Source organism: Sus scrofa, chromosome 10 (assembly GCF_054392235.1).
Source record: "Sus scrofa isolate SSC_HxYL_T2T_F1_AM1 chromosome 10, Sscrofa_HxYL_maternal_Yorkshire_Landrace_v2.0, whole genome shotgun sequence".
Taxonomy (NCBI): Eukaryota; Metazoa; Chordata; class Mammalia; order Artiodactyla; family Suidae; genus Sus; species Sus scrofa.
Window position 1 is genome coordinate 9,592,225 of NC_139392.1, and position 13,920 is coordinate 9,606,144.

The 13,920-nt window shown below is 38.7% G+C and overlaps 1 protein-coding gene across 49 annotated transcripts in view; it reads right to left on the minus strand.

Annotated features, from left to right (window-relative positions):
* Positions 1–13,920, minus strand: part of ESRRG (estrogen related receptor gamma) — a 663,361-nt gene that overhangs the window by 379,010 nt on the left and 270,431 nt on the right. For 3 of the 49 annotated variants that reach the window (XM_084979053.1, XM_084979086.1, XM_084979060.1), the window contains one exon: positions 13,635–13,721. The exons of the other annotated variants lie outside the window; for them this stretch is intronic. In XM_084979053.1, the coding sequence (XP_084835179.1) occupies positions 13,635–13,651 (17 nt within the window). In that variant the 5' untranslated portion in view covers positions 13,652–13,721. The remainder of the gene's footprint in view (positions 1–13,634; positions 13,722–13,920) is intronic. 49 annotated transcript variants of the gene reach the window in all.

The window sequence follows — 13,920 nt, forward strand, 5'->3', positions numbered from 1 at the left end:
TAACAGAGGTAATAAAACAGAATCATAAAAATATTCAATTAATCCATACAAGGGCAAAAAAAGTAGAAAAGAAAACAAAAAAAAGACGTAATAAAGAGGAAAGAGAAAGATGCTAGATTTAAATCTAACCATATCAATACCCACATTAAAGGTAAGCAGTCTAAATATCACAATTGAAAGGTTAAGACTGCCAGATCTGACCTAAAAAAAAGCAAGATTCAAGTATATGTTACCCACAAGAAACACACATAGGAGAAAACTTCTGTGACTTGCTCAGTCAAAATATTTTCTTTTAGTTACAAAACCAAAACCACAATCCAAAAAAGACGAAATTGATATATTAGACATCATAAAAATTAAAAATGTGCACTCTTTGAAAGACATTGTTAAGAAAATGAAAAGACAAGCCAGATTTTGAAGTTCCTGTTGTGGCTCAGAGGAAATGCATCCAACTAGAAACCATGAGGTTGCAGGTTCAATCCCTGGCCTCTCTCAGTGGGCTAAGGATCTGGTGTTGCCATGAGCTGTGGTGTAGGTTGCATATGTGGCTTGGATCCTGCATTGCTGTGGCTGTGGCATAGGCCAGCAGCTGTAGCTCTGATTTGACACCTAGCCTGGGAACCTCCATATGCCGAGAATGTGGCCCTAAAAAGCAAAATAAACAAACAAATGAAAAGACAAGCCAACTTTGGCAGAATACAAGTCATAAAATTTTGTAAAGGGCTTCAATCCACAATATATAAAGAACTGCCAAAACTCAATAATAAGGAAACAAACTAACTAAAAACTAATATAAAAGTGGGCAGAGATTTGAATAGACCTTTCAACAAAGAAAATATACGAATGACAAACAAGCACATGAAAATATGCTCAACATCATTTATTGTTGGAGAAATGCAAATTAAAACCACAACAATATATTAATACACACTACAAGAATGAATACGATTAAAAAGCCTGGATATGGTAAGGATTTAGAACAAATAAAACTGTCATGTGCTCTCACTGAGAATGTAAAACGGTACAACTACTTTGGAAAACAGTTTGACTGTGTCTTACGAAGCTGAACATACACCGGACATATGATCCATTCCTAGACTCATACCAAAGAGAACCGGAAGCCTATGTTCATAAGGAGACTTGTGCTCACTTGCTCATGATAGCGTATCTGTCAACATCCCAAACTGGAAACACAAAGAGCCCATCAACAGATTACTAGATAAACAGAATGTGGTATATCCAAATAATTACAGAGTACTCCACTAAAACGTCAGTTCCACTAAAATGGAACTAACTGTTGCTAACAACCACATGGGTAAATCTTAAAATAACGATGCCGAGTGAAAGAAGCTAGACCAAAACAAGAGTACATATTCTATAGTTCCATTTAGTTAAAAGTCTGAAAAACGTGAACTTATCTCAGATAGTGGTGTCCCAGAATGAGGAGAGAAGGGGTCAGAAGGAAGGATGCAAAGAGACCCAAGATAACATATAGGATGATATAGCTGTTCATTGTTTTTTGGTTTTTGGTTTTTTTTGTCTTTTTGCTATTGTCTTGATAATAGCATTGGTTTCACGGATTTATATGGATGTCTAAATTGATCAAATCGTACACTTTCAAAATGCAGTTCCTCAGAGGTCAGCTACATTTCAACAGAGCTGTTAAAAAAACAGACAGGCTCACTGTTCACAAGGACTTTAAAATTCAGTTATTAAAATAAAACACATACACAAAACGAACTTAACGAATGACGAGATACTACTTCCCACAGAAAAGACAAATAGTACACATCCGTGGCTCTCGAACTTTCGCATGTATCAGAATCAACAGGAGGGAAGGTGAGAACGTGGGATTGCTGGGTCCAAGATCCAGAGCTGCTGCCTCAGTAGGTCTGGGATGGGACTTAATAATTTGTATTTTACACTAGTTCTCAGTTAATGCTGGTGGTTGTGGCGCGAGAGTCAGCCTTTAAGAACAAAAATAGGTGTGAGAGAATAGGATACCGTGGAATAAAGGGAAAACTTGAAAAAAATTACAGCATTTTAAAAAAGCTTTGTTTTCCCCTTAAGTCCATAATGAAATACCATGGAAATAAAACTTTATTTTATTCAAAGAATTTTTTCCCCTAAAATTTTATTTTATTATGGAAAATTCTAGGCGTTTGAGGAAGGTCTCCCACAAATTGCTTTGGCTAAGAGACAAGCACCATCCTTTCGGAAAACAATTAAATCTCAAACTGTGAGTAAGTTAAGAATCAGATGAGGGTGTAGTCCAGCTAGCTAAATCCCTTATTCCCACTTTCTGCTACACGTCGGCTATTCTTCTCTTATTTCCTTTTGAGAAACAGTTACTCTGGTGGGTCAAAAATGACGAAAATACAGTTGTTCCTCAGTATCCGCGAGGGATTGGTTCCAGGAGCCCCTGCAGACACCAAACTCCACAGATGCTCAAGTCCCTTAGGCACTTAATCTCCTTCTCAACCATGGGCTTGCCGAGCTCTCTTCCCCTGGGGTGTCACACCTTCCACCCCCCCACGCTCGTTTACTATCATCTGGCTAATTCGAATCTGTCCCTTAGGTCTGAGCTTAGACATCAGCTCTCTGATGAACTCACTCCCACAGGCACCCACACCCATCCTTCTGCTCAGGCACCCCCCCCACCCACCCCCGACTGGCACAAGACTAACGGCATGACTCCCCTTAGCTCCCCTTAACACCCCCTGAGGTTTACCCTGCGGGATCTTCTAGATCATTTTACCATAAGTAGCCCATTTCTTTCTACGTATTCAAGAAATCAGTCCTTTCTCTCTTTTTTTTTTTCCTTTTTTAGATGTTTTTTAAAAGAATTTAAAAATTTTTTTCCATTATAGTTGATTTACAGTGTTCTATCAATTTTACTGTACAGCAAAGTGACCCAGTCGTATATATACATGTGACTGGATATAGTCCCCTGTGCTGTACAGCAGGATCTTATTGCTTATCCACCCCAAATGCAATAGTTGGCATCCTGGTCCAGAATTCCGGTCCATCCCACTCCCTCCCCCTCCCTCTTGGCAACCACGAGTCACTCATTTTTCTTTAATTGACTGAAGTAACATTTGGGACGTGCCAGCTTCCCTGATTCTGAATTAAAGGGCATGTCAGGGAAAGAGAAAAACAGGGGTAACTAAAATTTATAATCAAAAAGTGGGAGAGAGGAGTTCTCATTGTGGCGCAATGGAAAAAAAATCCGACTACTATCCATGAGGATGTGGGTTCCATCCCTGGCCTCCCTTGGTGGGTTGTGGATCCTGCGTTGCTGTGAGCTGTGGCGTAGGTCACAGATGCAGCTCGGATCTGGCGTTGCTGTGGCTGTGGTATAGGCTGGTGGCTGCAGCTCCAATTCGACCCCTCGCCTGGGAACTTCCATATGCTGCGTGTGTGGCCCCCAAAAGCAACATAAGTGAACAATGAACAAATAAATAAAGTGGGAGAGGAAGGATGTGGATGACATAAACAGGCAGCATGACGTGCACACAGGCTCATGCAAATTGGGAGATGCTGACGATAAAGGGTAGTGATTTCAAGTGGCACCAATCTTTAACCCGATTGGATTGCAGGACAATCCCGTTTCCCAGTTCCTGCTCATGCATTGGACACATTTATGATCTGCCTTTATAGCTTTTGATCACAATTTCTAGGAGGCCGCTGATCCCTAAATCAACACGCCAGTCACAAGCAACCACAACCCAGTCCTGTTAGCAGGACCCCCTGTGAGGGGGTCAGTGCTGTTCTGGAAAACACTGAAAACGTACATGAGAGCTGCTGAAAAAAGTCCGCTCATGAATGACGGGTATGTTCAAGAATCTCAACTGTCCTTCTCATGATTCTAGACTTTGGCTACCACAGCCCAGACCAAGGATTTAAGAAAAATAATAATAAATGATCCAGGGAAAAAAAAAAGAACACTTTCTTGAAAAAATTTTTTTCTTTTTACAGCCGCACCTATGGCATATGGATGTTCCCAGGCCAAGCGTCAACTCCAAGCTGCAGGAGAGGCCTACACCACAGCCACTGCAAAGCCAGATCCGAGTCACATCTGCGACCTACACCACAGCTCCCTGAAATGCCAGAGCCTTAACCCACTGAACGAAGCCAGGGATTGAACCTGCATCCTCAGGGAGACAACCTCTGGTCCTTAACCCACTGAGCCATAACGGGAACTCCCGAAATGGTTTTTATTTCCATCAGAGGGAAGGACGTTCCTAGTACAAAAAGAAACCTGCTGTCCAGCGCGGAGAACTCTACCCAGTATTCTGCGATAGCCTACGAGGGCAAAGAGTCTGCGAGAGAACAATGGGTGTATGCACATGACTGGGCTACTCTGCTGTACAGCAGAAACTCTCACAAACTTGCCAATTAACGAAACTGAAAAAAAATTTTCTTTAAAGGTAAATTAAAGGACACCTTGGCACGTCTCTGGGGACAGCAGTGGCTGTTTCCCACTTTCAGGGGCTGAGAGTTGGGGAGGACACCTGCGCTGACTCCAGCAGGAACATCAGGGAGCGTGTGTCCACCTAAGGAGATGCTGCCCCGAGGCCCAGCCTGGGAAGAATAGCCCCGGTTCCCTGGGAAGGGAGAGCACCACTGGGAATGAAGGATGGCACTCAATAACCCCCACTCAGCCAAGAAGCCCACCTGGAGTGGGCTCCGGGCCTCCAGACAAAGGCCACCCCCCAAAGAGCATGGTGGATCCTAGCCTTCTGGACAATAGGAACTGGTCTTTATTTCTCTGCACCCCCCCTCCCAAAATCTGATTCCCCGAAGAAAAGAATACTTTTACCCCTCACTCTTCCTAGCGGACTTTTAAACAAATAAACAAACGAACAAATTTTTGGCTGTGCCCACAGCATGCAGGAGTTCCTAGGCCAGGGATCAAACTTGCACCAGAGCAGGGACCTGAGCCACAGCACAGCAATGACAATGCCAGATCCTTAACTTGCTAGGCCACCAGGGAACTGCAGTGGATAAATATATGTTGATGAATGAAGAAAAAAAACAGTTGGGCTCTGACTAGGAAAGATTCTTCTAAGAAGGCTTCCAATCGTCTTGACTGTTTTATGCTATGCAGAAAAAAATACCTATTACCAAAAAGGAATAAAAGCACTAACCAAAGAAATTTCCCTCTCCCAGTTTGCAGCACCTCAGAACTTCCTTGAAAAGGGAAGGACAAAGTGGCCGTTTGCTCAGCTTAGATCATTTTGATTGAGACTCATATGTTATTTTAAATGAACACTGCTCAGGTAGTTAAGCCTTAAAAACCAACCATCCTTGACAACTGTCCAATTCGCTTTTTTTTTTAAGTCTTACCTTAAGGGTTTCAGAAACACATTTTCAAGTATATTGTAGTGGAAAGGAATGAAGCGTCCTACCTGTTTCACAGCTCAATGGGACTGCTGGCCTTTGTTCATTTTTGTCTTTGAGAACTTTATGTTACAATTAAAAAGAAAAAAAAAGCACAAAAACAGAGTAATCTTAAAAAGCAAATACAGTGCAATTGCTTGAGCTGTTGCAACAACACAAAATTCCAATGCAAATTAAATATATAATCCAGAGTTCTCATCGAGGCGCAGCAGAAATGAATCCAACTAGGAACCATGAGGTTGCAGGTTCAATCCCTGGCCTTGTTGAGTGGGTTAAGGATCCGGCATTGCCGTGAGCTGTGGTGTAGGTCGCACAGACTCGGCTCAGATCCTTCGTTGCTGTGGCTGTGGCGTAGGCTGGCGGCTGAGCTCCGACTGGACCCCTAGTCTGGGAACCTCCATATGCCATGGGTACGGCCATTAAAAAAGCAAAAAAGAAAATAAATATATATATTATATATGTGTGTGTGTGTGTGTGTGTGTGTGTGTATTCCAATAGAACACATAATTTTTAAGATTTTACTCTTACTACTTGACTAATAATGTTTAAAAGGAAAGAAAAGTGCTGCCTTTCTCCGGTGACACTGGGCACTTCCTGCCATCACAACAGCAAGGGAAGCAGACAGAACAAGACCTAAAGTCATCTTTGCATTTTCTATACGTCGAGTCTCTACATAAGATAATGTTTGCAGCCTTTACTTCTATACTTAATATAACATATAGATGTAGAAGTTCCAGCGTCTTACACCTTAGAGCAATGCCAACAAAAAATGTTTAAGGAACTATCATCCAAAGAAGACATGACATTTTGCAGCGCTTTCAGCTTATCTTGAGAAAGGGCAAATCATAGACGTGGCTTGAATCGAGCTGCCCAGACGTTTACGTTAACACAGAAACTCTGTGACCATTAGCTCTTGCGCAGTCAATGCCAGTCTTGTCAGCATGCTCTTGAACAGGAGCGCATGTGGTCTCCCCTGCTTTTATGAACAGTAATAATGTAAAAGACGCTCTCAAGTAATGAACACATTTACTAAATGGGCCTCCATTCACGCTAGGTATACATACGTGCAAACACACATTTTATTGGCCAGACAATATAACACGCATGCATATTTCCTTCACATCGTGCAACTCTAATACTCTGATATCATATTTCAAAGAATGTTCTGTTATTTCAATCTATATGTTCTTATCAATATTGAAATATGCCCTTTTTAGGGGAAAGCAATGAGCATGCGTATTAGTTTCTACAGAAGCTCTGCTTTAAGCTTTCCTAAGATGACCATATTCAAATCGCATATACTAGCTCTCCAAGGCAGTAAATATACATAGATGTATAAGAATATGTATGTGTATATATTTCATGATATCTGTATCTTCTAAAGGGGTTTGAGTTATGTTCCTATTTATTTTTTCCACATGGTTTTCACAGCTTTAAATGGGGACGTCTCTAATTCACTTCGTCCTTTGATGTGGGTTTTCAAACTTAAGAGTATAAAGCAATCCCTCTTTTTATCTTCTGCTACATAAGACATTTTTCTAACTTCATATATTTTTAATTTCCCTAATTACAAGTTTCTGTCATTTTCTTCATCTGTCTTCAGACTATGAAATAAGGAGAAGATATAGTTGGTCATGAGAAATAAGATGATGAAACTTTGTAAATATTGATGCTTCACCTCAATGGTCTTTAAGCCTCATGCTGTAATATGAACACCATATGTATTCTAATAGAGTCTTAGGAAGAATATCAGCCCCCAGAATAACTCTCCTCATATTATGCATATGGGGAAACAAAGGCACAGAACAAAAGCACCTGCCCAACAGCTCATAAAGGCTGTATCTGCATGCATGAACTGATTGAGAGGGAGCCAAATAATTTAATTCAAATCATTTTTCAAAATAACACTCTTTTTGCTTTAGTAATATTTTTCTAACCTTTCATTTTTATACACAGCCAAATTCTCTGCCAAAATAGGGACATCAATTCAAATATCATTATTTTAAATTTACAACAGTTTTTATAGCTTGGGCAGAATTTTGCCTTCATATATCCATGAAGAAAAAAATTCTCCAAGTAAATTAAACAAATTTGCATAGAGGATGTTTAACTACATAAAATAGCTTTATGGGCCACTGCTAATTTAGAAGCAACCATTTCACAACAAAAAATTAATAAGCAAGTCTTTGTTTTGTTTTGTTTTGTTTTTAGCTGCACCCGCAGCAGTGGAAGTTCATGGGCCAGGGATTGAACCTGTGCCACAACAGCAACCCTGGGCACTGCGGTGACAGTGCCAGATCCTTAACCCACTGTGCCACAGGAGAACGCAAAATCATTTTTAAGTTTATTGTTAAAAATTCCTCTGCATACCTCTATTAGTATGCTTGTAAATCCAATCCCAACTCTGGTTCATTCGAATTTTTATGTCTGTCTCCCCCCTTTTCCCATGATACTGTAATTGCCATAATGGCAAAACAAATTTTTTTTTTGGTATAAAAATTTTTTAATTTTATTTTCAAAATTATCCTACAGTAAAATCAATATTTGTTTTGAATTAACACATGAACGGATTTATTTAATGACCACAGGAATCAGAGCACAAAGCAATTCCACTGTTCCAAAAATTCCCTCTGGAATTTTTTCTCCCTTATAGACAAATTGCCCCCAACCCCTAACTCTGATCAAGCACTGATCAGTCTCCAACACTGTAATTTTGTCTTTTTGTGAATGTCATCTATAGTTGACCCTTGAACACACAAGGGTTAGAGACACCGACCTCCTGCACCCTTGAAAATCCACCTATAACTTTACAGTCAACCTTCCACATCTGTGGTTTTACACCTGCAGATCAAACAACTGTGTATGGTATTGTAATGCAGTATGTATTTAGTGGAAAAATCCATTTATAAGTGGACCCATGCAGTTCAAAGCAATGTTACTCAAAAGCCAACTGTCAATGGCACTATATCGTATGTACCTTTTATTTTTTTTAGTATGTTTGTTTTATTTTATTTATTAATTTATTGTCTGCACCCACATATGTGAAAGTTCCCAGGTCAGGGAACTTGTGCCACAGCAGTGACCCGAGAGCCACCGCAGTGACAACACCGAATACTTAACCAGCTGAGCCACCAGGGAACTCCTAGCATGGACCTTTTCGAACCAGGCTTCTTTCATTCACCATTGAGATTCATCCAAATTGTATGTATCAACGGTTTCTTCCTTTGTGATGCCGTGGAGTGTCCCATTGTAGGGATATACCAGTTTGGTCATCCTTTTGCCTCTGAAGGATGCTAGGATTGTTTCCAGTTTTGAACAATTATGAATAGATCTGCCATAAAGAATCACATACCGGTGTCCGTAAGAACCTAACTTCACATTTCCCTTAAGTTATTGACCCAGAAGTGGCGTTTCCTATGACAGGTGTGTGTTTAACTTTATAAAACAGGGCGGAACTGTCTTCAGGAGTGGCTACATCATTTTGCATTTCTACTAGTAACGAAGGCAAGTTCCAGTGGTTTCACATGCCTGCCAGTACGTAGAATTGTCAGACTTTTTAAAATGAACCATTCTAACATTTTAACCTGCATTTCTCTGATGACTAATGATGATGGACATCGTTTGCTGTGCTTACATCCATTTGGCATTTTATCTTAGATGAGAGACTTTTGCCTACTTTAAAAATTAGGTTGTTTTCTTACTCAGTTTTGAGAGTTCTTTACTTAACGCTTGAAACAAGAGCTTTGTCAGGTACGGGCTTTGCAGTTTTCCCCCAGTATGGAACTTGTCTGTTCATGTTCTTAAAGTTCTTAATGTTGGGAGACCAAAGTTTTCAGTGTAGAAGAAAACTAATTTATCACCTCTTCCTTTTGGATTATATATTTTTGGTGTCATGCCTGAGAACTTTTTGCCTAACCCCAGATCATGAAGATTTTCTTTTAAAAGATTATAGTTTTATATTTTACTTGGTATTTGGTCAATTTTACAGTTATTTTTTATATAAGAAGGTTAGATCAAGATTCTTTTTTTTTTTTTTTTTTTGCATATTGATGTCCACCGAGTTGCTTTAACATCACTTGCTAAAAAGATCAAGTTGCTTTTGAACCACTGTCAAAATTCATCAGCCACATTTGTGAGGGCTTATTTCTATATGCTCTGTTGTGGTCCATTGATAATTATCTATCCCTTTGCCAATCCTACTCTGTCTTTATTAAAGTAGTTATATAGTAAGTATTAATATTAGGAAGTGTGATTCCTATGAGTTTTTTTCTTCTTTTTAAAAATGATCTTAGCTATGCTAATTCTTCTGCCTTTCCATAAAAATCTTGAGAATCAGCTTGTCTAGATCTACAAAGAAAAAAATCCTGTTGGGAATTTTATTGAAACCTCATTAAATCTATTGATTGAATTGGGGAGAGTCAATATCTTTACTCTTTTGAGTCTTCTGATTCATGAACTTGGTATATCTTTCAACTTATTTAGGACTTCTTTGATTTCTTACATCGTATTTGCAGTTTCAGCATACAGAATCGATAAAAACTTTGTTAGATTCATACCTATTTTTGAACTCTACAAAAAAATTTTAAATTTAACGTTTGGGTTCCAATTGTACCTTGCTAGTATATAAAAATGTAATGATTTTTATATATTGATCTTATATCTTGCAAAGTTTCTGAATTCACTTATCTCTAGGAGATTTTTTTTTTTAATTTTGGAGAGATTTTCTATATAGACAATCATATCACCTGTATAAAGAGACAGTTTCATTTCTTTCTTTCCAATCTATATGCTTTTTTTGTTTGTTAATTTCACAACACTTCTCTGGCTAGGACTTCCATTTCAGTATCAAATGGGAATCATGCTGGACATCCTTGATTTGTTCTCAGTCTTAGAGAAAAAGCATTTCATCTTTCATCATTAACTATATTAGCTGTAGGTATTTATAGATGGCATTTATCAGACCAAGTTTCATTCTATTCCTACTTTGCATATAATTTTTATCATGCGTTGATATTAAATTTTGGCAATTTTCTTTGTCTGTATCAGTTGAAGGGAACTCATGGTTTTTCTTCTTTAGACTCAATATGGTAGATTACAATGACTGATTTTCTAATATGGAACCAGTCTTGGATTCTCAGAATAAGCCTCACTTTGTAATTGTGTTACTCTTTTAATATTTTGATATAGATTTGATTGGATAATATTTATTGAATTTATGATCATGAGGTCTATTGGTTTGCAGATTTTTTTGTTTATTTTACTATATTTGTCTAGTTTGGGTATCGGTGTTCGTTTTCTGATCTCATAAAATTAGTTGGGAAGTATTCTATTATTTTTCAAAGAAGATTTTATAGAATCCTTATTTCCTTTTTAATTGTTTTGGGCTAGAGATTTTTCAGAAGAATTTTAAGAGGAATTTGATTTATTTAACAGGTATAGGAATGTTCAGGTTACCTAAATTATCCCTTTTTTTTTTTTTTTTTTTTTGCTTTTTAGGGCCACATATGCTTTTTAGTGGCATATGGAAGTTCCCAGACTAGGGGTCGAAATCAGTGCTATAACTGCCAGCCTACACCATGGGCACAGCAACGCAGGATCCGAGCTGCATCTGCAAGCTGCACCAAAGCTCAGGGCAATGCCAGATCTTTAATCCAACTGAGCAAGGCCAGGGACGTAACCCACAACCTCATGGTAACTAGTTGGATTCCTTTCCACTGCACCGCAAAGGGAACTCTATCATTATTTACTTCTTTATTCCTAATATTACATTCGGGGTGGGGGGGATTGGCTCTAGAGTTCCTTTGATTTCATTAAGATACTTGCTCCAGCTTCTTTTGATTAGTGTTTGCATAGAACATCTTTTCTACCTTTCACTTTTAAACTACACATATCGCTACATTAAAAAGGCATTTCTGATGATATCTCATTACACCTGAATACACTGTAGCTAATAGATTTATTGATACATTTGGATTTATATCTACCTATTTGTTTTCTCTTTGTCCTCTTTTCTATTCAGGTCTCAGTTTCTAAGAGACCTGGAGAAACAAGTTATTGAACATTTTTTAGCATTCTATTTTAATTTATCTATGTTTTTTTATTATTTCTTGCATAGCTTTTTTTTTTTTGCTTTTTCTAGGGCCACTCCCGTGGCATATGAAGGTTCCCAGGCTAGGGGTCCAATCGGAGCTGTAGCCACTGGCCTACGCCAGAGACACAGCAACGCGGGATCCGAGCCACGTCTGCGACCCACATCACAGCTCACGGCAACGCCAGATCCTTAACCCACTGAGCAAGGGCAGGGATCGAACCCGCAACCTCATGGTTCCTAGTTGGATTCCTTAACCACTGCGCCACGACGGGAACTCCTCTTGTATAGTTTTGTAGTGGCTGTTCTGAGTATAATACGTATCCTCCAGTTTTCACAATCTCCTTAGAATCAAATATATCGTTTCAAATGGAATACAGAAACCTTACCATCATACAGTTAGTTCCCTTTATCCTTCTCCGTTATGTCATAGCTGCTTATATACACATTGAAAACTCCACATTTAGTGTTAAAATTTTGCTTTCAACTGTCAAAAACATTTTAAAGAACTCAAGAGAAGAACAGTCTATGACATGTACCCAAATCTTTATTATTTCTTTTGCCCTTTCATCCTTAATGTTCCACGTTTCCTTCTGGTGTTAATTTCCTCCTTACTGAAGAACTTCCCATAGAATGTCTCTTAAAATTGGTTTCTTGGCAACAAATTTTTAGTTCTCCTACATCTGAAGATGTCTTTATTTTACCTTCATTTCTAAGCATATTTTTGCTGGATATAGAATTCTGGCTTAGAGGTACTTTTCAGTAATTCTAAACTGTTGCGTCACTTCCTTTGGCCCTCTGTGGTTTTGATGAGAAATCTATAGGAGTCATTCAAATCACTGTTCCCCAATCGGAAATGCATGGTTTATCTCTAACCACTCCCAAGGTTATTTTGTGCATGTATTTTTACAGCATTTTGATGATGATGGGTATGACCATGGATTTATTTAAGTTTATCCTGTTTGGTTTTCACAAAACTTGTTGAATCTATAGGCTATTTTCTTTCCCTCAATGAGGGAAGTTTGGGACCACTATTTTTTCAAAAAAAAAAAATATTTGTACTGAAGTCTTTCTCTTCTCCTTCTAAAAGTTCAGTGACACAAATGTTAGACTTATTTTTTGTCCTACAGGTCTGTGAGGCTCTCTTTATTCCCCACCCCAATCTTTCTTTCCTCTCTGTTAATCAGGTTAGATAAATTCTATTGACCTATTTTTAAATTTACTAACTCTTAGTCTTTCATTTCCATTCTGCTATTGAGCTGACCCAGTAAGATTTTCATTATGATTTTTGTATTTTTTAGCTATAAAATTCCATTGACTTCTTCTTTATATTTCCTATTTCTTTGTTGAGATTTTCTATTTTAGCATTAGTTTCAAGAGTGTTTGTGATTGTTTAAATATTTTTAAGTAACAGCTTCTATAAAAGTCTTTATCTGCGTATTTCTATCATTGGCATCTTTTGATTCAATGGAGGTTGAGATTTTCCTGATTCTTTATATGCCGAGTAATTTTGGATATCCTGTACAGTTATGATGTTATGTTATGAAGCCAGGTATCTTGTTTAAATCCTAGGGACAATGTATTATTTTTATTTTAGCAGGCAATCAGGATAGTGATATTCACCTACTTCTCTGTTGTGGGCTAGGTTTCCAGTGTCAGGTCAGTTTTCAAAGCCTTACAGTGTTATTCAGATTTTTCCTTTGTGTGTGCCACCCTGTGGCCAGCATGGACATAGGAAGTGGTTTATGTGTTTAATTCTAAAAGCCTCTTTTTTTTTTTTTTTTTTGGTCTTTTTAGGGCTGCAACCATGGCATATGGAAGTTCCCAGAATAGGGGTTGAATCAAAGCTATAGCTGCTGGCCTACACCACAGCCAATGCAACACAGGGTCCAAGGTGCATCTTAGACCTATACCACAGCTCACGGCAACACTGGATCCTTAACCCATTGGGCAGGGCCAGAGATGGAACCTGCATCCTCATGGATACTAGTTGGGTTTGTTACCGCTGAGCCACAATGGGAACTCCTAATTCTAAAAGTTTTGATACAATAAATTAGAATCAGATTCATGTACAGAAGCTCAGGGATGAGCTCAGGAGTACATAAATATCTTTATGGGGTCATTTTCCCAAGCCCTTAACTACTGCATCATTCTTGGCATTTTCTCTTTCCTTGGGCTCCCATTTTCAGCTCTCCATTTGCAAATTTGGGGCTTTAGTCGTCTTACTCAGCTGCCAAGGAGCACAAGAACAGAGAGCTAAGCAAAAATGTCTTGGGACCCCATCTCCCCTGATGTGAGTAGGTTCCCCTCTCAGATGTTTGGCTTCTGCTGACTTCATTGTTTTTTGTTTTTGTTTTTTTGGTCTTTTTTTTTTTTTTTTTTTTTGCTATTTCTTTGGGGCCGCTCCCACTGCACATGGAGGTTCCCAG